The 28000-nt window shown below is 41.8% G+C and overlaps 1 protein-coding gene across 3 annotated transcripts; it reads left to right on the plus strand.

The window, feature by feature from the left end:
• Positions 1-894: 894 nt before the first annotated feature.
• On the plus strand, positions 895-28000 carry POLD1 (DNA polymerase delta 1, catalytic subunit). Of its 3 annotated transcripts, none has more exons than XM_063300951.1 (27): positions 895-1013; positions 2174-2388; positions 2862-2975; positions 3772-3912; positions 4001-4126; positions 4715-4883; positions 5941-6055; positions 6725-6854; positions 7457-7623; positions 9185-9289; positions 9521-9661; positions 9815-9925; positions 12379-12570; positions 13998-14086; positions 14726-14842; positions 15270-15383; positions 15782-15929; positions 18096-18191; positions 19183-19320; positions 20170-20345; positions 20854-21006; positions 22178-22280; positions 22572-22704; positions 23782-23895; positions 25025-25077; positions 25933-26030; positions 27625-28000. In XM_063300951.1, exons 2-27 carry the CDS (start codon positions 2184-2186, stop codon positions 27719-27721), a joined length of 3345 nt encoding a protein of 1114 aa, XP_063157021.1. In that variant the 5' UTR covers positions 895-1013; positions 2174-2183; the 3' UTR covers positions 27722-28000. The 3 variants fall into 3 exon arrangements, with proteins under 3 accessions (XP_063157021.1, XP_063157019.1, XP_063157020.1); XM_063300949.1 differs by having other exon boundaries at positions 921-977; XM_063300950.1 differs by lacking the exon at positions 895-1013 and adding an exon at positions 1052-1350.

Here is a 28000-nt window from a genome sequence, read left to right on the forward strand (position 1 = left end):
GGGCGCCAAAATGAGTGCTGGGGGCACCAAAATGGGCATGGAATCCATGTTTGTCCCGGGTGACACAGACCCTAGTTGCGGGCCTGGGGTGTGGTCTTTTGTACGGAATGAGTATTTGTCAAAAGCAACAATGACTGTGTATAAGTGCATCTCTCTCACTTTGTTCTATGGAAATGAGAGTTGGGGATGTCAGGAGAAACAAAAAATAAAAAAAAAATTGAATGCAGTGGGAATGGGATACTTAAGGGTACATGGTAAAACAAGGAGATAGGGTTAAGAACGAATGGGTGGGTGTTGAATAATGTGGGTTGTACACCAAATTCAGTAAGCAGTACAAAAGGAACATGTTGACAAGTTTTGGTCATATGCAGAGAATGAGCGAGGACTGAATTGCAAAACAAATATATGAAAGAATGAATGGGTGAAGAGAATGGGAAAACTAAGAAACTTGTGATTGGGTGTCACTGTGTTCTGTATTCCCGCCTCCCGGAGGAAAGAGTATCCCCCTATGTGGAATCTCGCGTACAGAAGGAGGAAACTTTTGGCAGGCAACAGAATTCCTCAACTGCCCTTTCTCTATCGTCTTTCTCTATCCATCCGTGCCACCCACATTACAGCTCTCATTCGTTCGACTTCTACCTCGGAAAGATAAAGTGCAATCTGTTATGCCCACGCACATGCGCATAATTGCCGCACGTCTTCCCTCTCATGTACTCTCCGCCCGAATACGAATCGCGGACGCTTACGTAGAGCTTCTTTGCCGTTCTAAATATGGAGGTAGCGGCTCGCCGTAGGAAAGCAACGCGCACGCGCACTGCAAGCGATGACCCACGAAAGGCAGAGTTTGTCGCTCCATAGATGGCGGTAGCCAATGGTTGGCATGGTAACAAGGGAGTGGAGAACCAGGCTCCTCCCCACAACTTGTTGGCGGGAGACTGGCCGGGCAATGAGAAAGTGACGTGAGAGATGCAAGAGTGGTAACTACGCGGAGAAGCCGTGTTTCTGCAACTCGGGTGGGTGCATAGGAAGTGGCCTGCCGATGTGGGGAAAGGGCCGGCATCCATTAGGGGTTCTGGGGAGCAGGAGGCTGAGGGTTTATAGCAGTTTTCTCTAACCTGTTGACCTCCAGATATGTTGAACTGTAACACGCATTGTCTCCAACCAGCATGGCCAATGGCCAACAAAGTTGGAGGACGCAGATTGGGAAGAACTGTTTTAGGGGTCTGAAGATACCTAGGAGGCAAATGGAAGTGGGATGGGTGAAATGTGCTGGTAGATTTGTGGAGGCACTTCAGGAAATGATCCAGCATTGGCCCTTTGAAAAACAAAGGCAAGCAGTGATTTAATGGAGTAGGATGGATAAAGTTAATTGTAGAGGGAAAGGGTATTGGGAGAGAGAATCGAACTTTTTGGCTGCACTTGTTATTCTGAGGCTGCCTTCCCCGCTTGGTGTTCTCCAGATGTGTTGGTTTATAACTTTTTAAATCATCTTTAACCTTGATAGCTGAGGTTGCTGGGAGTAGTAGTCCAATATATCTGGAGGGCACCAACTTGGGAAAATTGAGCTTCTGCTCAAACATGTGATTCATCTGACACTGACTAAATGACTTTTTAAAAAGGGAAAAAGTCATGCAGCATAGAACCCACAGGACAATAATCCATGGCCCATAATGCCACTCCTGTTTTGTTTCTTGAAAACCACTGATTTTAATGGGTCATTGATCTGATTCAGTGAGGCCATATTTATAAGGAATATAATTTTGATATATGGATGGTCTTCAAGCAATTGTATTATTTTGAAAGAAAGGTTGATGGATGCAGTTCTGAGGCCTAGTTTCCCCCCCTCCTATTTCTGTGTTCAAAATTCTTTATTTTGTTTTATTCATCACAGGGGAAAAGGACTTAGTAACTGTTCCCAAGCATTTTAAGTGAATAAATGCCAAACAAAGGAAAGAGTTAAGCAGCCCTTAACTTAGTAAGGGAAGGGGATACTTTTATGTGTTGATTCCAGAGGCCTCAGACATCAGATTCTGTAGAAAAAGTACTTTGAACCCCTACAACTAAGGGTTTTTGGAATATCAGAATTTTAGGTTGGCATATTCCTATTTGCTTCTGCTTTGGGGGAACAACTTGCTTTTGATGAAGCTGTCATGGGGTGATCTTCAATTTCTAGGAAAGCCAAAATGGAAAACAAGAGGAAGGCTTCCATGAGAAGCACTAGTATGGGGGACCTTACGCCATCACAACAGAAAAGGCCACGAGCGGGAGATTGGGATGAAGATGGTCCTTCACAATTTGAGGAGGAACTGGCTTTTCTGGATGAGGTGGAGGCTGAGGTGGCTCTAGAGATGAAAGAAGCACAGTTGTCATCTGATGCCATTCCCCTTGGTGAGTTTCAGGGATGCCAATTGGGAGAAAACTTTGAGGCAGAGCAAGTGACAGAGCAGTGAGGGCAGCTGGAGAAGCTGTTTGGCAAGTGTATGATACACTGGATGGTAGTAGCTCTGGTTTTGTGATCCATGCTAAAATTAAACTCTTCATTTTCATTAATTTAAACTCTCTGTTACACAATTCAAATTTATTTTAATACAGCATTTCAATGTTTTAAAAATTATTATAGCATTGTCGTTTGTATTTCCAAATACTACAGAAAGATGTTACACACGTCATATATCATACTAAGACTTTTCAAACACCAGTTTAGGCTTTGTGTTTCACATTCCATGCTGCCTCTCCTTCCTGTTCTTTTCATTCAGTAGACTGATCTTTGGAAAAGCAAGATCTTTAATTGTTCAAAATCTGGGATTGATTAAAAAGAGATTGGTGGACATCCATGCTGTGGGTTTTTCCACTTCTTTCAGGTAACCTCTTCTCATCAGTACACAATCCCAAGTGGCAGAGGCCACTGCCTCCCAAAATAAACCCCAGAGAGGAAGGTCTGTGTTTCCAGCAAGTGGAACTAGATTATTATATTGGTAAGTATGTAAACAGATTGAGTTGCTGATAGAGAGCATTTTAAGGGGTTGAATGACAGATGGATTGGTTTTATTCCTTTTCCTAGAAAAAGGTTTGAAGAACTAGGTTCTCTCATCTCTTGACTAAACAATAACTCTCTGCTCCTGAGGGGAAGTCTGAAGCTGTTATAGTTTCTGGGGGTTTTGACAGCTAGAACAGTTCCGCGATGTTCCTAACTCTTCTCTCCAGAGAGAATGGGCAAGGAATGGAATTCCCCACAGCGGTTTTAACCCCACGTTTGTTTTGCTTTTGCTTGATGTAAGAAGGTACGATAGCAAATAGTCCTGAATATCCCATAGGAATTACCTTCGATGTGCCAATGAAAGATGAGTGAATTTAGGAAGATTCCCTTCAAGGAAGATAAAATTAAATATAAAAAAACTCACCCATTCCTTTGTATTCTCAGCAAACATAACTGTACTATTTTAAATATATGCTGTTTGGGGGGAAAGTCCTTTTCAGATACATACACTATATATTCAAATTGTTTTGAATGTCTTTTTTTATAAATGAACAGAATGATTGCTAAATTTCATATATATGGAATAAACAATCCAAGAAATAAAAAAAACTATGCTGAGGACTTAGATATGAAATGTGGTTGAAGAAAGCCTGGAGCATGCCTTTAACTCCTATTTGCACTTTTATTTTACATAGAAGCTAAATAGTGAGGTACTCTGGAATGTTTTTTATTGGAGAAATGTACAATATTGCTTTTTCATCAAGTGATATGTTCTCATTCTGTTCCTGAGTCAGGCTCTCACATCCCTGGATTCCCAGGATGTACCCAAGGTCCTGTACCTGTCCTGCGAATGTTTGGTGTCACTGCAGCTGGCAACAGTGTGTGCTGTCATATCCATGGTTTTGCCCCTTATTTCTATGTGCCTGCCCCACCTGGTGAGTAAAAGTTTGTTGTTGATGGAAAGTCTGTCTTGAACTTGATCCTGGCAATAAAATTTGTTTCCTACTCCTGTTTTTCCTCCAGGATTCCAAGCAGAGAACCTGGTTGACTTTCAACGGGAACTGAATGCAGCTGTGATCCGGGACATGCGGTCCAACAAGGATGGTTTGAGCCATGTTGTTCTGGCAGTGGAGATCTGCAAAAAGCAGAGTGAGCGTTTGTGAAGAGTGTGGGTACAGGCATAGTCTTTGGGTAACAAGGAGTTGGGTTAGGTCTAGATGGGGGTGGCTGGGCCTTAAAATCACAATTCAGTTGTAGCAACAACAATATTGTGCTTTTACACTGAATCCCTATGATGTTGCTTTCACTGCTACTCCTCAAAACTGTTGTAATGGTTGTGCCTTGACTAGATTAGAATTAAGTGCCTGTGTAATATATCATAAAAGCCTCTAAAAGTTCCAAAATGGGGGATCAATCCACTCTAATCTTTCCTCTGTGGCAAGCATTGCCTCCAAGCACTAACTATGGAAATTTTACAAGAGTTGTGTTTTGTTTTCTTTTCCTGTGGACTAGTAATTTTCTTGAATTTATTATTTGGGTAGCTTACCCATCTTCAATATGTGCAAAGTTTCAGGAGGCAGGGAGAAGGAACAAGAAGCAAATATGAAAGCCATTGATGAAAGTCGTTGATATAAATTGATTGGATAAGAGGTGGGGATTTGAGATGTTGGGAGTGATAGTTCTCAAAGAAAGCTTTTCTTTTTTTAAAATGACCTAAGACTTTCCCCCTCATTTCAGACATGTTTGGCTTCCATGGGCCACATCTCCTGTCCTTCCTGAAAATTACAATGGCAATGCCCCGGCTAATTGCTCCTGCCAAGAGACTTCTGGAGCAAGGGCTGCGGTGTGGGACATTGGGAATACATAATTTTCAAGCCTATGAAGCTAACATTGATTTTGAAATCAGGTGAGACTTACTATTGATGCAATTGACTGTTGCCTTTACCAGGCATTCTCTCTATCCCAAGAAATCCTTCAGAACCATGGGCATCATATACTTTGCTTGCTTGGAATTACAGTATATGGTTTTTGGAGACACCTAAAATTTGACTTGAGATAAGAATGAGACTTCAGTACTCACATATGGTTTCACATGTTTATGAAGAAGCTTTTGTTTACCAGAAATTACTAGCTAAGATTCTGCAACGCAGTAACTGAAGTGGGATACATGTACAACTAAGTGGATTTGAGATGTCGCTCCTTCTCTAATTTCTCCTCCTGGTGACCTTCAAATGAACTGAGCTTGAATTCCCATAGTTCTTAGCCATTGCATCTGAAAGCCACCAGGTTGTGGAAGGCTATCCTAGACTGCTTTGTAATATATTTAGACATTTTTAAATATATATATATAAACAGATATAAAGAAACAAGATAAATGAATAAAATAGAAATGAAAAATGAGGGATTTAAAAAGTCATAGTTTAGCATATATTCAGCTATTCATAGTAAATTATGAATAGCTGAATATATTATATTGCTTTAAAAGATTAAAAATCATTATTAAGCTCTAAGTTAAACATAACTATCAAGATCTATGGTCGACACAGTATCAGTCACAAATAAGATTATGTGCTACAGTAAATTCAATCCATGTTATTAACAGTCTGCTCTAATTTAAATGTCCTGCAAAACTGAACTATATGCATAGAGAAACCCAACATTTGAGTATGAAACAAATCCATGCATTTTGGGTATGACACAAATTCATGCGTTAAGTTGTAGTTGAGGAATGGTTTCTCCTTTGAATTGAATTCCATATCAGATTTACTATTCTAGACATTGAAGCATACTCCCATAATTTAGTTAGCCATCTTACAGTGAGGGAATCACTATGATCATATTTTTGAACTGCATTGAGAGTTATTCTTTTAACCCCGATAAGGAGGGAAAAAGCAATAATTTTTGATGATGGTGAGGACCAAGTATCTCTCGTCATCTCTCATCAACTTTATCTCCAAACATAGGTTCATGGTAGACCGGGATGTTGTTGGCTGTAACTGGATTGAATTGCCTGCTGGAAAGTATCACCTGCGGCAAGAACAGTGTGCTGGAGAATCTGACAAGGAGAATCCACCCAAGGTAGTGTTGGTGGGGAGAATGAGAAAAGCCAGAACATGTTCAGAAGGGAGTGACCAAATCAGAGGACTAGAAACATAGTTCTATAAAGTGCTGTGACATCACACCTGAAGGGATGTCACCCAAAAAAGGGTCAACCGTTCCCTGTCACCCCTAAGTGCAGAACATGGGAGAATGGTTTCAAATTACAGGAAAACAGATTCTGATTAGTCAAGTAGAGACTAGGCAGTCATCTTTCAGGGTACTTCAGAGGCCTAAATGGCCCTTTATGATTTCTTCCCACCCTCCTCCTCATTATATCCTAACAACACCATGCTGAAATAGGTTGAGTTGAGTTACTAGTCCAGAGCCATCCACAAGCTTCATTACATAGTATGGATTTGAATCTGGATCTTCTTAGTATTACACTCCAATGATGACTATATTATATATTCTACATATAGGCTGTACCTCCCTCCTGTAAGAAGAGCCTCTTGTAACTGGATTGGATGAGCTGGCCCTGGAGTCAAAGTGGGGTGTATAAGCTCATAGGTTATACATAGGTTAGAGCATAAGAGAGATTTTCTGGAATACATCAACTCTGTATGAATCTTAGGTTGGGAACACACAAGGGCTGAAGACCTCTTGTAAGAACATCTGGATTATTAGATTTGCTTTTTCATCCTATTTTAGGTATCACTCTGTCAGCTGGAAGCTGATGTGGCTTGGATGGATTTCATTAGCCATCCCCCTGAGGGAGAATGGCAATGTATAGCCCCCCTGCGTGTACTCAGTTTTGATATTGAATGTGCTGGACGTAAAGGTACTGAGGAAATTTGAGAGGGCAGAGTGTGACATGGTAAAATAGATGTAGTTCTGGAAGTGGGGAGGCTAATCATCCAGAGTTCTATTAGGTAACTCCAGATATTATCACTATGTGAGCTATATAAGAATGCTATCACGTTTAGGACCCTGATACGAAGGCACATGTTTGGTGAAATGTTCAATTGGTACTGAAACACATCAGTTTAAGCTTAGAAGTGGGAATAATTGCCAGCCTACACTATATGGAGTGGTTGTCAGAAGGCTCTGTAGCAGACCTACAGGGTTATCTTAGCTATATGAACCAAACAAACCTTTTGGATAAACATGAGAAAATGTGGTTTAATTCATTAGATATTAGGGTGACCAATTGCTTACTATATTGTCAGATGCAAGTTCTGTTTTGCAAATTTAAAAAATGGTTAAGAAACAGATCCACAATTTGGGATATGAACTCTAAGCTCCGCAACTGAGTTAAGCTATGACAATAAGTTGCTCTTAATTCCGCTTCAATAATAGATGTCCTTCAGAGTGAAAGGTTGAGGCAATTTTTATGTTAATCGTCTCTCCTGCACCTCATCCCTTTTCTGTGTTTCTGCTCAGGCATTTTTCCTGAACCAGAGAAGGATCCAGTAATCCAAATTGCCAATATGGTTCTACGCCAGGGTGAGAAGGATCCTTTTGTGCGCAATGTCTTCACACTGCAAAACTGTGCCCCTATTGTGGGCTCTCAGGTGCTCTGCTTTCCAAAGGAAGAGGAACTTCTCAAGGTAATGGTTACATTATCTTAGGTCTATGTAATATGGTGAGCTTAGGGCAGTGCTTTTCAGACTTGGGAACTTTAAGATGTATGGACTTCAACTCCCAGAATTCCCCAGCCAGCATGCTTAATACAGTACGTATCTAGTTTTAGGACTTGTTTGGATAACAGATCCCGCTTTAGGTAATATTTATGCAGAAATGCTGAAAATTCAAAAGGGCACACAAACTTGTAATCACCACTGTAGATAATATGATGGGATGCTGCACCAAGGTCCAATGTGGACTGTGAAAGTGATGATAAGGGAGGTATATAGAACCTAATGTGTATGACAGGACAGTTCTTATGTACCAGACTATGAAAGAAGAAAGATTAGCTATCCCAGATGTGAAAAATAAGGAATGGATCAAAAATCTGATGTAGAAAGTAGGGAAAATAGGCTTTGACTGGAGGAAGCTGGGCTGCATAATCTTTCAATCTAAGTGTCCAATAAGATTTGTGGAGGAAAGAGACTGAATAGATTATGTAGTTTCTGCTTGTTCTATCATTCTTTCCTCTTTCAGTTTGGCCTGTTGCTTGGCTTGTTATTCATCATACTACAGTGAAACCCTGATTTACCACACCTTGGTGCAATGGATTTCATATGGAATAGATAACTTTTCTGCATTAATTGACTTTATTTGTGTCAAGAAGTCATTGCATCACGAGTGAGTCCTCTCCAATTGAAGGGACATTTGTTTATAACAGTCCCTCCCCTCAATTAGTCTATTCAAATGAGGTTTGTGGTATTGAAAAAAAATTGCAAATATCCAAGGTTGGAGGTGAGCAAACCAGTATCACAAGAAGGAAGATTTAAAAAGGCATTGGATTGGTTTTAAGATACAAGAAACTCTTTATTTTATGGGGTTGTCATTTCTGAATAGCAGAGTTATTCCCATAAGCATAAAATCTTCCCATCTTGATGTAGACACTTATGAACTTGGGAGTGGGAGGGGATGATAGAATAGCTGTGTCACTCCTGAATTTGGCAGTAGGACTGGGGAAGATCTCTGCCTAAGCTCTTGCAGGTTTGAGAACTAAGCTGAACAGAGTAAATAATTCTGGACTAGATGGGCTGATGGTCTTTATATATGACTTTCATTGTTTCAGATTTGAATGAATCTGAAGTTGACACACTTCAAATCAAAGCATCAGCCTCTAGTATCAGCTTTATTTATGTGCATGCACCAGAGCTCCACACAGGCCCATTAAGCATTCTAGAAAATTAAAATGGTGGTTGATTGCAGCCCAGTGCTTGGTGAGGTATGCCCACTTGACCTGAAGAAAAGATAAAAGTAAGCTGGAATGGTAGAGAGGCCTTTGGGCCAGTGCTGCAGAAGGTGGCAGGTTGTAAGTTTACCCATTTGACTTTCGATGAATGGAAGTTTTGGGCTTGTCGTGCTATTTTGTGAATAGGCAAGCCACCTGCGGCAGCTGTTGTGTAAGAGCATCCCTCATGCTCCATGATCCAAGTATGTCCTTTGGCCTAAAAAGGAATCCTGTCCCAATATAATTAATCAATTTTCTTCCAGACCTGGGCAGAATTTATACGAACTGTGGATCCTGATATCATCACTGGCTATAACATCCAGAACTTTGACCTTCCTTATCTCATCACCAGAGCCCAGACTCTCAAGGTAATCTGCACTTTTCCTGTTGACAGCGTTTTTTTTTCTTCAAATGATTTGTCTTAAAAATATTTTACCAGTCTAAAAAAGTGATTACTAAATGAACTAGAAATCCATTTTTGTCATATTTTAACATGCTCAATAAACTAATCAATGAGCACTACAATCTTACCTATAAACTCACTTGCCTTGCCCACACTCTTCATTCATGCCTTATGGTTTGTTTTTCTGCATTCCCAGGTCAACGCTTTTCCCTTCCTGGGCCGTATTCCTTCCCGCAAGTCTGTCATCCGTGACTCTTCCTTCCAGTCTAAGCAGATGGGACGGAGGGAGAATAAAGTCATTAACACAGAAGGAAGAGCCCAATTTGATCTACTTCAGGTTAAAAAAAAACCAACCCTGATACTTCCATTGTACAGATGGGAAAGGAGAAGCTGAGAGGCAGTGACAGCTGAAGGCTCTCAGATACAAGGCCAGTAGTTTGCCTAGGGGGTCATGCTGACTCTCATAATTTAGCTTTTCCTCTCCATGTAGGTTCTATTGAGGGATTACAAATTACGCTCCTACACCTTGAACGCTGTCAGCTATCACTTCCTGCAGGAGCAGAAGGAAGATGTCCAGCATTCCATTATTACAGACCTGCAGGTAATGCTTGATAGCCAAATCTTGCAACTGGTAATTTTTTTCCCTGGTATGAATACACTTTTGTCATAGTTCCTGGTCTTATTATCCCATTGGCCTCTGTCTGTTGTATGATTGATTGAATGACTATCATGGTGTCTGTGATACACTGTAGAGCAGGGATGGGAAATTGATAAGTCCAATCCATCTGTCAGGCCTCTCTGTCAAACCTGCCAGGCCTCTAGTAAGGCTCCTCTCCATCCTTAGAGCCCATCCCCTCGGGGAATAACTGCTTAAAAACACTCTCCTTGAAGTGTTGGTTTGTTCCTCTCTCACTTTTTCCCAGCCTTATTTGAGGTAGTGTAAGTTTTGAGGTCAGAAGTGGGATACCTCTTTAGCAGTTCGTGTTCCCTCCTGTAAGAACAAGGGAACCAAATGTTAGTGTTATGCAGGGCTCACTTCAATGTGAATGGAGCCAGAACGGTCCTCCTCTTGCATTTGCACTGCTTTCATTCCCTTTCCCTTTTCGTTTTCCTGCCCATGTTTCCTCTCTGTTCTTCTCAAATCCTCCTCCTCCTTGTATCCCTGTGGAGCACTTACATTTTAAAAAAAAAGTCAATTTAAAACTGCTGGCAAATGGAGTGAGTTCTCTTGCAGTGCATAGAAAGGACTACTCAGGATTTACATACCACATGTCTTCCTCCTATCATTCCTGTCTTGATTTTATGCTGCAGCCAAGCTATTAAAGGAAGCCACCCTTAGAAAGTCAAATTGCAGCGCTGAAGGTTAGATGCAGCCAGGGTTAGATAGGGAAATAGGGAAGCCCCGTGGGCTGGAGGTTTCCTAATCCTGACTTGTGTGCATTATAGCAACAGAAAGCCCTTTTTGGTAGTTAATATTCTCATGCACATCCTTTGCTTCCTTATTCCTTCCTGTAAGAGGTTTTTTCTTTAGAACGTTTATAATATGCTTTTTCAAGACGGTAATTCCAAGGAAAAACAAATAAAATCAACCATCAAACAGCAATAAACTTTTCAGTAGAAGAGATAGTTGGAAAAAAACCCTATACACTTGCCAGTAATTCCTATACCTCAGATAATAAAATTAAGCAAAACAAAAGGCACGGTCACAGCATACAAAAAAGTTATCTTGAATAGGACAAGTTCTTTAAATCCTGTGGATCAGAGGTGGAAAAGTCAGTGTATTACGAGAAGCTAAATTGCATCAGGTGTCAGGATATAATAGACTGCCATTTTTTATTTTTCTGTGCAGTAGAGGGAGTGAGGGACAATAGGTTGTCCTCGCTCTGAAAGACCAGCACAAGCCTTTCACCATTGGAGGGGATCTGTGTCAGCTGAAGTAGAAAAACCCAACAGCCACTTTGTGCCATTTCTGATAGGGAACATATGGGACACTTGGTGAAATGGTTCATCCAGCCTATGTCTTCTCTCAAGGAGGATGACATACTCTGGGCAAATCAGGTGGAGCTACCTTTCCCTGATCAGGGAAGACATGAGATGGTCCTCAGTGATCCTGCTAGCTTTGCCTATGCTTTGCCTTTTCTCTCTCAGAAGGAAAAAGGTGAAATGTGATGAGGCACATTTTTCTCTTTGAGAAGGAAAAAGGTGAAATGTGATGAGGCACAGGTGAAATGAGGCAGAAATGGTGGGGGGTGGGTCAGCCTGGCAAATCGGTAGTTCCTTATTCCTGCCATAGAGACTGGGCACTCAGTCTTTTTTGGGTCAAGGTTTCCATATCATTTTCTGTTAGGGCTGCATGTGTACGTAACAAGGTGAAAAGTGGGTGTCGGCCAAAGAGGAAGTGCATATATTCAGAGTAAAGCACATAATTTTCTTTAACCTCATTTACTTCTTTTCATAAATTGTTTCTTTCCCGTTCCACCCCCTCCTTCTTTATCCAATCTTAACATCTCTGTTTAATTTAAATTTACGTATTAAAACTTAACAGCAAATGAAGAAGTTAGCCTTGAGGTGAACCTGAACCAGCAGGATAATTTTGGGATTGTCATCATGGGCATCCCCTTTCTAGTAGCTAATGGAGCTATCAAAAGGTTATTTTTCTAGGTCTTAAAAGGGTGGGGATGAGTGTTCCCTGGGCAGGATCTCAGTCAATCCATAAAAACAGCAGTCAGAGGACTGTACCACCCTTCTCCATGCCCATACGAATTTGCTGCCTCTACCACTTTGCTTCCATTGCTTGGAGAACACTATATGAACAGTGCTTCCATTGCTACATGGAGTTTTCCTACTTCCCTACAAATTTGGCCAGCTTTGATACAGTACATATGCATATATTTCTTGGCTCCTGGTATGCTCAGAAATGAATAATTCTGCTATTTAAAAAAAAAAACACCAACTGGATGAGTTTAATCACCTTTGTATCTATTTATCCAGAGCTGAAAGAATGTCTCCTCCCTCCCCACCACACTTGCAGACTTCTTTCCCTTCCCCTTGCAGAATGGTTCAGATCAGTCCCGTCGGCGACTAGCTGTGTACTGCCTCAAGGACGCCTATCTGCCACTGCGGCTTTTGGAAAAGCTCATGTGTGTCATCAATTACATGGAGATGGCAAGAGTCACTGGGGTACCTCTTAGCTATCTCCTAGCCCGGGGACAACAAATCAAAGTGGTGTCCCAGCTTCTGCGGCAGGTAAGGGGAGACTAATCTTTTTCCAACAAGGCCAGGAGATCAAGGGCAGGCAGAGGGAGAGAGCAGATGCTCAAATCTTGAAAGTGTTTTACTATGAAAAGTGTGCAAAGCACTAGAGTGTAGCTATCTACTGCCTTGAAGATGCTTATTTGTCACTGTGACTTTTGGGGAAGGCCATGTGTGTCATCAATGACATGGAGATGGCAAGAGTCACTGGGGTATCTCCCAGCTATCCCCATACTTACCTGGTAGCAAGTTCAGTAGAAAGAGGTTTATATCTGTTTTGTTCTATATACATAGAACTGTTGTAAAATAGTATTTCCTCCTGAGAAGGACCCTATTAAACGAATTAACAGCTGAAGGATTATAAGCACAAGTGCAATATTGATATACAGTCCAATTTTTATTACTTTACTACCATTATTAATTACTATTTTATCTCACCCTTACTCCAGAGAACTCATGATAGCATTCATTCTCCCACTATCTCACCTTTAATCCCAACAACTGTTCTTTAAGATGGGATGGGCTAATGGAAAATTCACTAGTAAGCTTTGTGACTGATTGAAGACTTGAATCTGGATCCCCTTGTCATCATACGAGCCACCATGTTGGTTTTCTTATCAATCACATTTATGTCCCACTGCAATCATGAATAAACTCTCTGCAACTTTAGATAAAACCTCTATAAAGACATCTCTTCCTTCCAGCTCCTTTCCAGTTGTCTTCCATCGCTTTCTTCTTCCCATTGCTGGGTTTAGAAGCCATAATGTGATTTGTTTAATTTCAGCTTATGAAGATACGTGAATCCAGCCATTTTAGTTGAACTACCATCATTTAGGCTTAGAAAATTCCATGAACCAGGCCAACCATAGGTGATTCAACAAACCATGATTAAAACATACCATGGTTTAATTTGTGAGCCTGGCAATTGTAATTGTTTGGATTTGTAGGCCTCTTTTTTTTAAGATGATGTCAACATTATACTGCATTTTATTTCTTGACCTGCTATCTCTAATCACACAAGCAATATTACCCTGAATATGTGTAAAAAGACAGAATATGAACTGAAAAAATAATACAATGCATAAATCACTATTCATCAATAGTAATTAAATGTGTAGTAAATTATAAGGCTGTGAAAAAATGGGACAGTTTTGATAGTTAGCTTGTCTAGCCTTGCTGGAAATACTTCTATGATGCTTTGCTATTCCCCTCCTTACCCTGTTCTTACTGAGTGGGTGTAGCGAATTGAATTTTTTTTTTTTTTTTTTTTTGGCCAGGTATGTTGAAAAATACTTAAACACAATAGACTGAAAAAGAAGTGTGGTCAGTAGACCAGTATGACAGGATTTAATGGAAGAAGTCCCACATAATGGGAGAATGATAAGAGAAGCTCTAAAGCTGATATTTTTCTCCATTCAAAGGCTATGAAGCAGAATCTGGTGATGCCAGTGGTGAAGTCAGAAGGTGGGGAGGACTATGCTGGTGCTACTGTCATTGAACCTCTGAAAGGGTAAGTTTTATAGGCCGAGAAACTGGAGAAATGAGTTTGTTTTTTTACAGTAGTGGACTGTGAGGGTGGGAAGGAGTGTGTTTGTGTACCATGGTTGGGAGCCGGTGCAGAAGTACATAAGCTAACTTCACACATTGTATTAAGCCGTGGCCCTTTTCACTTGGTTCGGTTTAGTGAGATGCATGAACCTTGTGCTTTGCAAATATGTGTAAACTAGGTTCAGGCCATGGTTAAAACAAGCCATAACAGCCTTATGTGTGAATTTAGTTATTGGGTTTTTCTTCCAAGTATGAATCTTGGGTTCAGAAACATGGAATGGAAGTGGACAAAGGACCATGGTGAGCATCAGAGAGTTGGATCCCAGGTTATTCCAGCTTTGGGCAATGGAAAAGCAGGCTTTAATTTGAGGGGAAGATCCCATGAAGTTGACTTGAATCCCAGACTTCCTCCTTGATAAAAGATGGAAGAAGGGACAAATGATTCTCTGGAGGGAGGGCAAGAAATAGTGTTTTGACTAATTCATTCTTCTTCTGCCTGGCAGATTCATTGGGACTACAACTAAGGGCACGCACACACACACGCACACACACACACAAACCTACCCACGTACCCATTTAAATAAAAATATTTCTCTTTTAGCTATTATGACGTGCCGATTGCAACCTTGGACTTCTCCTCATTGTACCCTTCAATCATGATGGCTCACAATCTGTGCTATACTACTCTCTTACAACAGGGGGCAGTTGAGCGCTATGGGTGAGTGGACTGGTATCTTGCTAACTCTTACTCAGCTACCTGGAGAATTGAGTGGGAAGATATCATAAGTGACAAGAATCCAGTGACCACGTTTCAGTCCTGGAATTGGAGGGACAAGAGATACTCCTTGATGCTTGATGTTGCTTGGCCCAATAATTTTCTCCAAACCTTGGATGATTGGTTGTAAGCCTCTTAATTTACAATTTTGTTTCATCAAAATTCAGAGCCCTGATACCCCAGACATTCCCCAGCAAAGTCTTATTGCAAGTGAAAAGGGTTTTGAAGCAGGGAACCTGAGTAGGGATGGGAGATGTTTGAGGTATATTATTGAAGCAAGATGTAATTTGAAACTGAGATGGTTGTTTAAACTAGGGGTCTGGACTTCTGGATTGTTTATGTCCTGACAGATTGTTTCCTGTTTCACTAGGCTTTCCCCAGAGCAATTCATTCGCACCCCTACGGGAGACCATTTTGTGAAGGCATCTGTTCGTAAAGGTCTTCTGCCTGAGATCTTGGAGAATTTACTGGCTGCTCGTAAGAGGTGAAGAGGGAGGAATATCTGCAGGGTTTAAGGCAGCTGGAGATGGGGAATATAGGAATAGAGGTCATAGCTTAGCAGGTAGAACACAGGAACAGAAATAGAATACTTGAACAGAATAGAACACATTAATAGCTCTGGTTCAGTCTTACCGTCTCCAGGTAAAAGAATCTAAGGGAGCAGGGGTGCAACTGAGGAGGGGGCATTACCTAAAGCACTGGATGGCTGCTCCAGTCAGGGTGAACATTTATTGGTTTGGATTACAGTCTGCCTCATAGGAACACACCACCATCAACAGGAGCCTGAACCCATAGATATTTCTGACAGAGGTAGACCTGGTAAGGGAAGCTAGTAAAGAAGAACTGGTGGTTTTACCTCTTTCTGTTCCCTCTTTGGCTAAGGGCCAAGCTAGAACTGAAGCAGGAGACTGACCCATTTAAGCGACAGGTGCTGGATGGACGGCAGTTGGCTCTCAAGGTCAGCGCCAATTCTGTTTATGGATTCACAGGGGCCCAAGTAGGCAAACTGCCTTGCCTTGAAATCTCTCAGGTAAGCCTGGCCTGTCACAGAGTTAGGGGAGTTCCTCAGGACAGGATTCTGAATGCTAGAAGCCATTGTTATGTACCTCTTATCAGGGCAGTTGTGTATCTGCGCAGGGCAAATCCATGTTTCAATAAAGTGTTTCCCATCAGGTGTCACTAAACCTGATTTCAGACAAAACCTCTGGTGTCTTTGTCCTGTTGTTCCTTGACCTTGTCTGCTGATAGCTTGTGCTAAGTTATTAAAAATCATTTTTACATTTTAAAATGAACGAGTACTTTATAGTTGATCAGCTAAAGCTTTAAAGCAAGCAGAAGGAAGTAGAAAAATATTTTAACTTCATGTGAGGTGCTACTGCAAAATGTTAGCAAAGTGCCATGCACTTAAATGAGTTTTTAAAATACTAGACAAATTCCTGGAGGACAAGATAATCTAAAATAGCCTTTTCCAATCTGGATCGTTCCAGACATTTTAGAGTACAACTTCCACCAACCTCAACCAACAGGACTAGCAGTCAGGGATGATGGTAGCTCTATTTGTGCAATATCTGGAGGGAGTGAAGTTGGAGAAGATTTGCATGGTGACAGTTAACTATGACAACTAAACAAAAACTCTTGATGGATGTGCTTTCTCTGAATACTGTGAAGATACCAAAGATAAGCAAAGGGAAGCCCATGATCTGTATGGGATAGCCCAAAGGTGTCAGATTGTCTATACTTCAAAACAAAATGTTCAGCTTTTAGCATCTTGATTATTCTAGCTATAATTCTGTAAATCTGGTTAGATAGGAAGCAGATATTTGCTTGGAAACTAAGCATAATTTCTAAGTGGAAAACTTGATATCAGGAGATCAAATCTCAGAGTTCACTATTTCCTAGAAACATTGTAAGAGAATTAAAGATTTGTTTAATTCTCTGATTTATTGGCTTTTGAGTACTGTTGAACATTGCCTCTTTAAAATACATGCATTTTTAATTGTAGCAGTTTTTAAAAACCAACTTATTGACTGTTAGGGAGGTGCATGCTTAGAAAATGATTCAGAGGAAGTGCTTCATATTAAATGCAAGCATAGCACCTCCCTGCTATTTGTTAAAGCAGCCAGACTTTGCCTGACTTCCAGCTGAGCCTAAAAAAAAAGATGCCACTGCTTTGAAGAATCTACTCATTAATGTGATTCTTGAAGCAACGGCATCTTTTTACAGAGTCCTATTGACTGCTCAGTTTTTAGTCAGTTAGGATTCTCTTAAAATAAAGTCCTTTTGCAAGCATTGGGATTCCTCTGAGCAAGATAATATTAACAGCCCTGTTGCCACTCACCAACTAGGTTTCCTAATAGAGGAAGTGATAAGAGCCAACTTGCTGGGTCGGAGTCAAAAACTGCCTCCCCTTGCAAAAAATCTTCCTCCTGCTGCTTTAACTGAAAGGAAAAATGAAAGCATATTTTGTAAACCAGGTGCTGTAGTTGCGATAAGTTGAAATGCCTGCTAGTTAAAGTTGTTAGCTAGAAATAAACCTTGATTTCTTTTCTACTTACACAAATTCTGCACGGGCAATATACTTTCCTGGGTACATATTGCTAGAAAGTTCTTCTGGACTTCTTAATTCCTTCAGGAATCTTACCCAGCATTGCTTACTACAGATGGATACACTTTTTAGCAAAAATGGTTTTCATAAAAATATCTAATTTAATCTGAGAAGGAAGGTAGAAAATAGTTTTTTTTCCAACAATGATTTCTTCCCCTAGCAAATTAAGGAAGCCCTAGGTTCTAATGGTGTTTGACAAAGATGGTAACATCAGATACAGTTTTTGACAAAGATGGTAACAGACTGATGAAAACTGTTGATTGAACCTGGGTAGGTAAAATTTAAAGCTACTGCAACTAAGCTCTTTTGTTTGTCTCCCAAAAGACAAAACGAATGCGTGCCAACTTTATTCCTGTTCCAGAGTGTGACTGGATTTGGGCGTCAAATGATTGAGAAAACTAAGGAAGCCCTAGGTTCTAATGGTGTTTGGCAAAGATGGTAACATCAGATACAGTTTTTGACAAAGTTGGTAACAGAGACTGATGAAAAGTGTTGATTGAACTTGGGAAGTTGGAATTTAAAGTTATTGCAACTAAGCTCCTTTGTCTCCCAAAATACAAAAAATGTGCCAACTTTATTCCTCTTTTTCAGAGTGTGACTGGATTTGGGCGTCAGATGATTGAGAAAACAAAGCAATTGGTAGAATCCAAGTACACTGTTGCCAATGGATATAGTGCTGACGCAAAGGTAAGGGGGAGAAAGGGCAGACTTATACTTCAATACTGGATGGATAGAGAAGGTGAAAAGGCAACTTTCTTCTGTAGAACAGCAGCAGGCAGCTTTTTTTCTGTTGAGGGACAGATCAGTTGGGTAGTGTACATTAATGCTGGGAGGAGCAGACACCACCAGTAAGTAACGCCACAGCTAAAACTGGATATCCGGTCTTTTCTTTTAGTTTTTCAACACCTTCTCCCAAACAGTAGACTGCCAGGGGAGAAATCACTAGGTCTTGCCAGAAGTCTGAATTGCTTGCTTGTACAGAGATTTTGAAATTAAGAGGAAGTCATGTGAAATTCAACTGAAGTCCACTTCTAGTACTAGGGCTACAGGTTGCCCATGCTTGTCTTAGAGGAGAAAGCCTGTGAGGTACTCCAGTATTGGTTAACATAAAACCTGCCCTGCCATCTTTTGGGATCTTGTTCTCACATATCACTTCACACACTTCTTTTGGCAAAGTATAATGGTATGTGAGAATGACCTTGGGAGACAGGAAGAAGAGCCGCAGACTAGACAACCGTCATGCGAAAGGTATCTCAGCCCACAGAAACAGAGGGGGCGTGGGAAGCGTTTCAGAAGGGACCCTCCCTAGCTTTCTGGAAAGTAAAAGTAAAGGAAGGGAGAAATGCTTTCAGAATTGCAAGATTCTGTTACTGTAACCTTCCAATAAAGGTAGTGTTAGAACTCATGATTGGTGCTCCTTGTCTGGTCTACCTCGAATGGCTGACACAATGTGATCATATTCCCAATGGCCTTAAGGATGAGGGTGGTAGAATTGTAGGAGAGAATTGCATCTTCCCACCATAGTGGAACAAGGGGGAGAGGCAGAACTGACAAAAGGAAGAGGTGTGGTATGCCTTGTGACGAAGGAATCTAGTATGTCTTTGCTGTGACCAAGAAGTTCTGGGATAAAGAAGGACAAGAGTTCTTGAAGGTTTCATTCAGTATTCTTTCCTTGGAGGTTATATATGGGGACACAGACTCAGTGATGTGCCGCCTGGGTGTGCAATCAGTTGCTGAAGCCATGGAAATAGGCAGGGAAGCAGCAGCCTGGGTCTCCAGCCATTTCATTCCACCCATCAAATTGGAGTTTGAGAAGGTATGTTTGATGAGCACTGAAACAGGTTTGAACAAGTACTTGACACAAGATTGTCAAGCTGTTCTCCAGTGTGGCCCTTTCAAATGTGTCCAAGCTGCACTCCTGGAATTGTGGTTCTTATCCCTCTGAAGAACATCTGATTGTGGAAAGTTCCACCAATGGGGTATCACTATATAAAGGTAAAATCTTCTACCTGAATTCATTTCCAGACAACTTCATAGATAATGTCCATGTAGTTTTCTTGGCCATTCCCTTCTACAATATTTTTTCAATTTTGGAGTCTAGCCTAAAGTCCTGGAATTTCCTGGTGGAGTCCCATCTGACTCTGCTTAGCTTTTTGAGATCTGCCAAAGTCGGCTAGGGGGCTGCAACCCAGCAGGGCATTTTTTGTTAAGAGGCAGATAATGAAGACAGAACATAGCGGTGATGAGAAGGGAATGAGAAGATGTGGAATGACAGTGAGTGTTCAGAAGCTTTCATCAAAATTACCAATACTAAGAAGTTGTTCAATGAATATTCAAATGTCAAACTTGATACGATTTTAACTGTGAGAATACAGTTAACCTGCATATTGGTGTTACATATACTGCCTAGACAAAAGTCATTTTTCAGAATCATTTTTCTTCAGCCTACTAGAAACCCTGAAACCCATAGCTGAAGAGTAAAATTAGTTTTCAGCTGAAAATCTTATCTGTCCACTTCAAAAATTTCCATTAAGAAGAATAATCCTAAGTGTGGCTATGTTCCTTCTCTTCCTGAAATCATATTCCAATCAAATAGTTGAATAAACCTTCTGGAATGGAATCTGGCTTTGGGAACTACACAGAGCTGTGATGTTTTCTCTGTCAGGTATATTTCCCCTATCTCCTGATCAATAAGAAGCGCTATGCTGGCCTGTACTTTTCCTCCAACTCTGACATGCATGACAAGATGGACTGCAAGGGTATTGAGACTGTGCGTCGAGACAACTGCCCCCTGGTGGCAAACCTCATCAACACCTGTCTGCAGAAGCTGCTCATAGATAGGTCCGTAGATTTGAGAATAAATTCTTTTTTGAATAGGAACCGCTGTTGTGACTAATGAGCACCTCTGAGTAGCAGGAATGTGTTTGCACAGGGACAGTGTAAGCATTAATTGTATTCCTGACTGCTAAAACTATATTTCTAATTACTATATTTCTGACTTCCATGTAGTGTGTCTTTGGGGTGGGCAATGTGGGAATTTCAGTATATGTCCTCCATTCCCCTTCATTTTTTGTCCTCACAACAGCTCCCTGTGGTAGGATGGGATGAGGGAGCATAACTGGCCCCAGATCATACAATGAACTTTGCAATTGCGTGAACAATTTGAAGCGGGGTTTCCCCAGTTTTAGTGCAACATTCTGAGCAGTGTACTGCATTAGCTCCTAAAATGACACATTGGCCCTCTGGTTTGAGATTTTTGTCCCTCACCCCAACTCCAGCCTTTCTCTAGTTTGTAAAGCTCAGAATTGGTGTCCTACTCAAGAGGACACTCCTAACTGTCACATTCCAGGGACCCTGCTGGGGCTGTGGCCCATGCCAAAGAAGTCATCTCGGATCTGTTGTGCAACAAAGTTGACATCTCGCAGCTGGTGATCACCAAGGAATTGACACGTACAGCGGATGAATACGCAGGGCGCCAGGCTCACGTGGAATTGGCCGAGAGGTGAGCTGAAGGCGAGAGAGCACGCCTGAATTCACTTTCTTGTTTAAGAGTGCAGTAAGAGTCCTCTGACTTTTTTTTAAATATTCTTTATTTATTAAAATACATTTACAGTTATAGTACAGTCTATACAAAAGGTCATGGTACAACAAATATAGTAAGACAAAATAAAACAAAATGTTTTCTATTAAGAGAAAAGAAAAGGAAAAAGGGGAAAGTTTCTGAGTCCTCTGACTTTTAAGACACTCCGTATCCAGACTTGGAGCAGGTAGACTCAATCTGTTAAATAACCTTCTATTGAACCAGTCCACTAGGTCTATCCTAGTCTACTCTGCCTAGCAACAACTTTCTAAGGACTTATGCCTAGCCCTGCAGTAGCTGGAAACGCCAGGGATTGAACCTGGCATCTTTTGCATATACAAAGCACATGCTCTCTCAACTGAGTCTGGCCCCTCTCTTGGGATTTTGTAGGGATGCTTTCATGCAGCATTGAAGGTTTGGGGCTGCCTCATCTTTCCCTCCCCACAGTCTTGCTCCCCTAAGTGATACCCACCCTGTCTGCCCTCAGGGCAGCGGAAAAAGGTGTGTGGGCGTGTGGTGACCAACCAGGCATGACTGAGGGGAAAGGCAGAAATAGCCGTGGTGAATGCAGCTGCAAGTGGAACTTCTGTGACGCCCACCTCTCGGCTCTGGGCTTCCTGTCTTGGCTGCAGCCATGTCATCTGCTACCCAGAGACACCCAGGAGGTAACAGGGCCCATCTGGCTGCTCCACTGCCTCTTGATAAACAAAAGTTTAGAAGGTGAAAGTGCCCTGGTGGAGCCACTTTTGAAGAGGAGAGCTAACACCAGTTATACTTTGTGCTCTGGTTTCTGTGCCATTCCCCATCCCACCACACCTTTTGGTTATTTCTCAGATCTCTCTCTGCTCAAGGAAAATACTCTACTGCCTTTGTCGTAGTTTTCTGCCAGTTCATAGGTCAGACTTTCCATCTCCCATGTCTGAAACTTCACCTTGTCCAGAGCTTCTTATTCTCCTTCCCCCTTCCTCAGTTCATCCTGACTCTGCTCAGGCTTATCTGCAGCACCTTCTTCCAAGGTTACTCAGTTCCAATGAGCCTCCAATGCCACCCTTCAGTTTGACCTACATGGCCTTACTATCACTTTTCCCTTTAGGATGCGTCGGCGGGATCCTGGCAGTGCTCCCAACTTGGGGGATCGAGTTCCTTATGTCATTATCAGCGCAGCCAAGGGGGTTGCTGCATACATGAAATCTGAAGTAAGTGTGGAAGAAGATTGAGGATAGGCGGTGAGGAGTAAGTGTGGAGGCTATCAAGGCTTGCTGTTGTGATGACCAGTACCTTGTCACAGTCAAGGAGTGCATATCTCTTCTCTACTGTTATTGGAGTGCATGCACGTGCACCTCTGCCTGTAGCCTGTTAAATTTATTCTTCTCCGATAAAGGGATAGAGTAGCTTTGTTCTTACGTGCCCTGGCAGTCTAGCCCTGCTCCTGCCTTGGACCTTAGCAGTGCTTACTGCTTATGTCTTTCCTTTATTTGCTTTCTCAGGATCCCATCTACGTGCTGGAGAACAACTTGCCCATTGACACCCAGTACTACCTTGAGCAACAACTTGCCAAGCCCCTCCTGCGTATCTTCGAGCCTATCTTGGGAGAGGGCAAAGCCCAGAATGTCCTACTGAGTGAGTGTGATCTTTGGCCTTCCACAAAAAGCAAAGTGGGACCTGGATTTTGACTGTGCTCTCAGGCCAGTCCTTGGAGGAGAGGGAAATAAATCTCTAATTTTAGGAAAGCAAAAGCCTTGAAGCCAAGCTCTTTTAATTTGGGATTAATTTGTCTGGAACCTTAACCAACCCTGGCTCTGTTGCTCATAGCCCTGCAGAATCTCCTTTCACACCTGTAGGAAAGAACTGCTACTTCTTGACTGCAGAGTTGGAGTGTCTGGTGTTTTCTTGACAAGTGACTCACTTTAATGAAGTGACCTAAGTTCTTGGGTAAGGAAGAAGGAACGGAGTGTTCTTGATTCCTAACAAAAAAACTTTTCTCAGATGTAGTCTCCAAACTCGAGCCATCCTGCATGGAGAAGTCAGTGAAAATAAAAGCATGAGTTTTCTTTGAAGGGTTCTGACCTGCCAAATCTCTCTGGGCTTTTCATAACTGTTAAAATCCGCTCATACTGCCTGTTTTTCAGTTGAGCCATAGGAAAGAAGGCAGCTGGGATGCTCCATGAGAAGGGGGCACAGCTGCAATAAACGGCCTTTGGGAGCATCTGTCTAATACTGGTTCGCTTTGGAAACTAAACAGTTTTGGGCTGGGTTAGTACTTGGATGGGGGACTACCAAGGAATATGAGGGCTTCAGACTAGACTGGAAAATCAAAAGCATCCCAGATTGTTGCCAAGAAACCTATTGGTCATGTCACTAGGAATCAAGCTTGACTTCAAGGAGACTATCTGTGAGATCGCATGAACAAATGTTCTTCTGGAGATGCTCTGGATCAGTGCTTCTCAACCATGGCAACTTTAAGACGGGTGGACTTCAACTCCCAGAATTTCCCAGCCAGCCATGCTGGCTGGGGAACTCTGGGAGTTGAAGTCCACCCGTCTTAAAGTTGCCAAGGTTGAGAAACACTGCTCTGGATACTTGACTGTTTTTTTCACAGTAGCAAGAATATGACTGATTTGGCATGTGAAATCAGTCTTTTCCCTAATATGCATATGGACTGTGGTATGCTTGATCTATCATGTCTTTCCCTTGCAGAGGGAGAACACACTCGCTGCAAAACAGTGTTGACAGCCAAAGTTGGGGGACTCATGGCTTTTGCTACCAAACGTAGCACCTGCATCGGTTGCCGGGCTGTGCTCAACCACCACGGTGAGATCCTGCCTCTGCCCACATGTCTTCTCAGAGCCCATTAATATTTTTTCCCCTTCCCCCATCCCTCACATCTAACCAGCAGTGCATGTTGCAAGTTCCTATTGCCGGAACTTGCCACAGAGTACAGAAGCTACGCCTCTGTTACCAGCAGGAAAACTCTTGCAATAGATCAACATAACTTCACAGTTTGTGACCTCTGCTCTTGCCCCAGTACTTTCTCTCAGTTCTGTCTCTTTCACTCTCCCTCTTCCAAATTTATGGAAGGAAGAAAACTACACATCGTAGAAAAAGGGATGAACATTCAGGTGTTGGCATTCTCCTTGAATGTATATGAAGCTAGCACACAGCAAAGCTTAGCCACGATTCCTGGCTTCTTTGGGAGGGGATTGATTTCTGGAATGTGGTTTAGAACAGACATGTGCAACTTCCGTTGGCTGAAGGGCTGCAGCAAGCTTTGCACGTCATGTCAAAGGATGCAGTTCCAAAATGGGAGGAGTCAGGACTTATTTTGGGAACATATTTCTGGATGAAGCGAGTGCTTTAAGCACATGCAAGACTTAAGGTATCCATTCTGCCCCTTACACACTCTACAAAATCCAAAAGCAATGCCAAAAAAAAAAAAGTGAAAATTTTAAGCCCACCGACTTGTGAGGTGGGGCAGTTCTGGGGCTATGAAAAAGGGCTACTGGTGGGCTGTACGTTTTGCACTCCTAATATAGAGGAAGCCTGGGAACAAGTTACCGAATTCTCTGGGGGAGCTTAGAGATGATTTCCTGAACACTCTGTACAAAGGGGCATATCTAGAGGTCCTCAGGAGTGGTCTCACTATGTTGCAAACTAGACCACAGTGCATCAGAAAGCAGGTGCATAACAGCAACGAGCTGGCAGAATGAGTAACTTGAGATTAGTCAAGCAAGTGGTTTAAATGACTCTTCAGCCAAAGGCCAAATCACACCAAACAATCTAAGATAATAGAACTGTCTGAAAAGTCTAGAGGCAGAGATCATTCAGATTCCAGATACAAGTAAAATTCATCCACCCCATTTTTGCAGATGAAATGTAAGTCATCCCATGTGGCAGGACAGGGTGTGTGGAGTTGGTTTTTTGATCTTTTGCTCTTCAACAGGTGCTGTATGCAAGTTCTGCCTGGATCGCCAATCTGAACTCTACCAGAAGGAGGTAAATGGATTCATGATCAGGCATCTCAGTGGGACCCTTTAGCTGGCTTATAATCCACTACTAGGGATTGATGGTCCTATCCATGGAAAAGGAATAAATGTCAGATGAATGTTGAGTTTACAAATCACAAATACTTGATTGCACTTGGGGGCAGAATTGGTGGCAGTTTGAAAGCAGAATTTGCTGGAACAGCATAATAACCAAAAGACTGAACTAGGAATTAGAAAATCCCTAATTTAAGTTGTCCTTGCCATAAACTCACCATTGCCTTAGGTTGGGGTGGACATGTAGTTCTTGAGCCACGCATAGCCTGCGGCTCCTTTTGAATAATGTGCTACTTTTTAACTTAAACCTCTCCAGCCCACCTACCACCACCTAAACTGGAAAAAGAGAGTCAAAATTTAGATGCCATTTCACAGGCATCACAGCAGTGTTCCCTGTGGCCCATAGTGGCCACAAAATTGTTTTAAATATGATTCCTGTCTTCAAAAAGGTTGTCCTTCCCTTCTCTTTCTTCTCTTTCTCTGAATTCACAACATACTGCAACCACGTTTTCCAAACGTGGTTGTTGAACAGGCCATAATGGCCAGATTCATACATAATGGAAAGCACAGACCAACATTATAGCTTAGCATGAGTGTGATCGTAGCCTTTTTCTGCCCTCCCCATTGCAACATGGATGTAATAATGTTGTACTGACTTACAGGTCTATTTGAGGATCACAACAGCATAATATGTTCAAAGTAGTTTGAAACTTTGCAAATGCTTCCTAAATGCTGGGTCACATCCAAGGGAGAATGTCTGGCTTCTGTCATCTTGCAGTTCTTCCTCCCACATCTTTTTCCCTCCCCATAGGTGACCCACCTGAGCTGTCTGGAAGAAAAGTTTTCCCGCTTATGGACACAGTGTCAGCGTTGCCAAGGGAGCTTACATGAAGATGTACTGTGTACCAGGTGAGGGCTGATCACCCACCGCACCCTCCTATGGCAGCACAGGCTCTTGTCTGTTCCCACGGGATATTGGGATAAAATATGGCTTTATGCCACCCCCCCAAGTGTTTACAGCTGCTTATCAAGCTGATTTGGGATCAGCAAACAGATGGCTCCCACGCAGAGGTAGGGGGCGGGGGTATACCTGAAGCCATTTATTGCCTTTATAAATATAGCACCTGCCAGCTGGCAAAGGGATTGGGAGGGAAAAGATAGAGCCTCGTGTTCTGCCAGTCAACGGGTTGTTAGCTGGGTTGTCTGGATTTAGAGAAGAGTGCAAGAGAGGTACATTTAACGGAGATGGTAACAAGCAAAGCCTGGCCTCTGGAACTTAAGGAATTAGGTAGTCTTGCAGGGATAGATAGGCTTCCGATTGCAGTGGGGAGCAACCATTTAAACTTTCCATTACATTAAAAACAAACACGTTATTATAAGCAAATAGATAGCCAGCATCATACCCTCCCCCCAAAAGTGGCACTAATTTTCTCATTGGGCTAGAGTCACATAGCGCATAATATCCTAAATTGAGTTAATTAAATAATTGCTGTGTTCACGTAGCCTGTAATGTTCAAACAAATAAACCCTATTATGATTTAATGTAATGGCCTTGATCACAAAGCATATAGTGGCTGGTTTTCCCACAGTATGCTGCACCATAAATTACCTAATCCTGTTTTAATCTAGGCTGTGCTAAATTTAGGCCTGGCTGTTCTTGTTTATTTTACAGTTAGAATTTGTAAGAAGTATTTTTATGGAGGATTATTTTAGAACCAGCTAGCTTCAATCTGAAATGATGGTATAGACCAGTGTTTCTTAAAGTGTGATCCAAGGACACCTGAGGGGTCCCCCAAGACCCTCTCTGGGTTCCACAGAATCAAAGTTATTTGCCAATATTGAAGATATTTGCAAAAATTTAAAACAATGCCACTCTTCATGTTACCATTTTTTATTTGTTAAAAAACTAAGTTTTTTTCATGAAAAACGTTTATGTTAATATCTAATGGGTTTAATATTGTTATTTTTACATGATTCAATAAATAAATATTCTACAAAAACATCAATTTTAATTTTTAATATGATAAATATCAATAAATATAACTCATAGAAACAAAAGCTGTTTTGGGGTCCTCCATAATTTTTGGAAGTGGGAAGGGGTCCTGAGAGCAAAAACTTTTAAGAAATGCTGGCATAGTTTCATTCTCATTGCTACTAAAGCCTTCTCCCCACCCCCACCCCAGCCACCCAGGAACCCTTCAGAGGTGTTGAGACTTAAAACCCCAGAATTCCCAGCCAAGCTGTTGGCTGTGCTGACTAAGAATTCTGGGAGTTTCAGTCCTGGATGTTCTTGGTTGAAGAAGAAAGCTGGTTTATCAAGATAAAGACAAGATAGTGCAAGCCAGAACTTTCAGGTTCTATTCTTTTCCTGCAGGGAATCATCCTTTGTCCTTCCCCCCCATTTCTGGATGTCCTTAAGCATTGACAACTAATTTGCCATTCTCATAAAAGATGCCAGCTCTTCTCGATTAATTTCTGAATCTTTTTCCCTCCTTTTCTTCAGTCGTGACTGCCCCATCTTTTACATGCGGAAGAAAGTGCAGAAGGATCTCGATGATCAAGAATTGCTGATTTCCCGCTTTGGCCCCCCCACTTGGTGATTGCTTACCCTCTTGTTCTCCTCATCTGACGAGAACCACATTCAGCCGTCCCCTTTTTACAAGAATCAAGGCACAGTCACATCTAAGAAGCTGTTGGGGAAAATTACTGGCTTTGGCACTGTTCTGGATATAAACTCTATTGCCAGAAATCGGGGAGCAGACGGGCTCTGTATATTGCGGGAGAAATGTAGTTTGGCCTAGAAAAGCTCCTTTATAGAATTGTGTGTTTGTAATATAAATTTCTATAAATAAAAATTAGTTCTTTTTTCGTACACATTA

This window comes from Candoia aspera, chromosome 4 (genome assembly GCF_035149785.1).
Source record: "Candoia aspera isolate rCanAsp1 chromosome 4, rCanAsp1.hap2, whole genome shotgun sequence".
NCBI lineage: Eukaryota > Metazoa > Chordata > Lepidosauria > Squamata > Boidae > Candoia > Candoia aspera.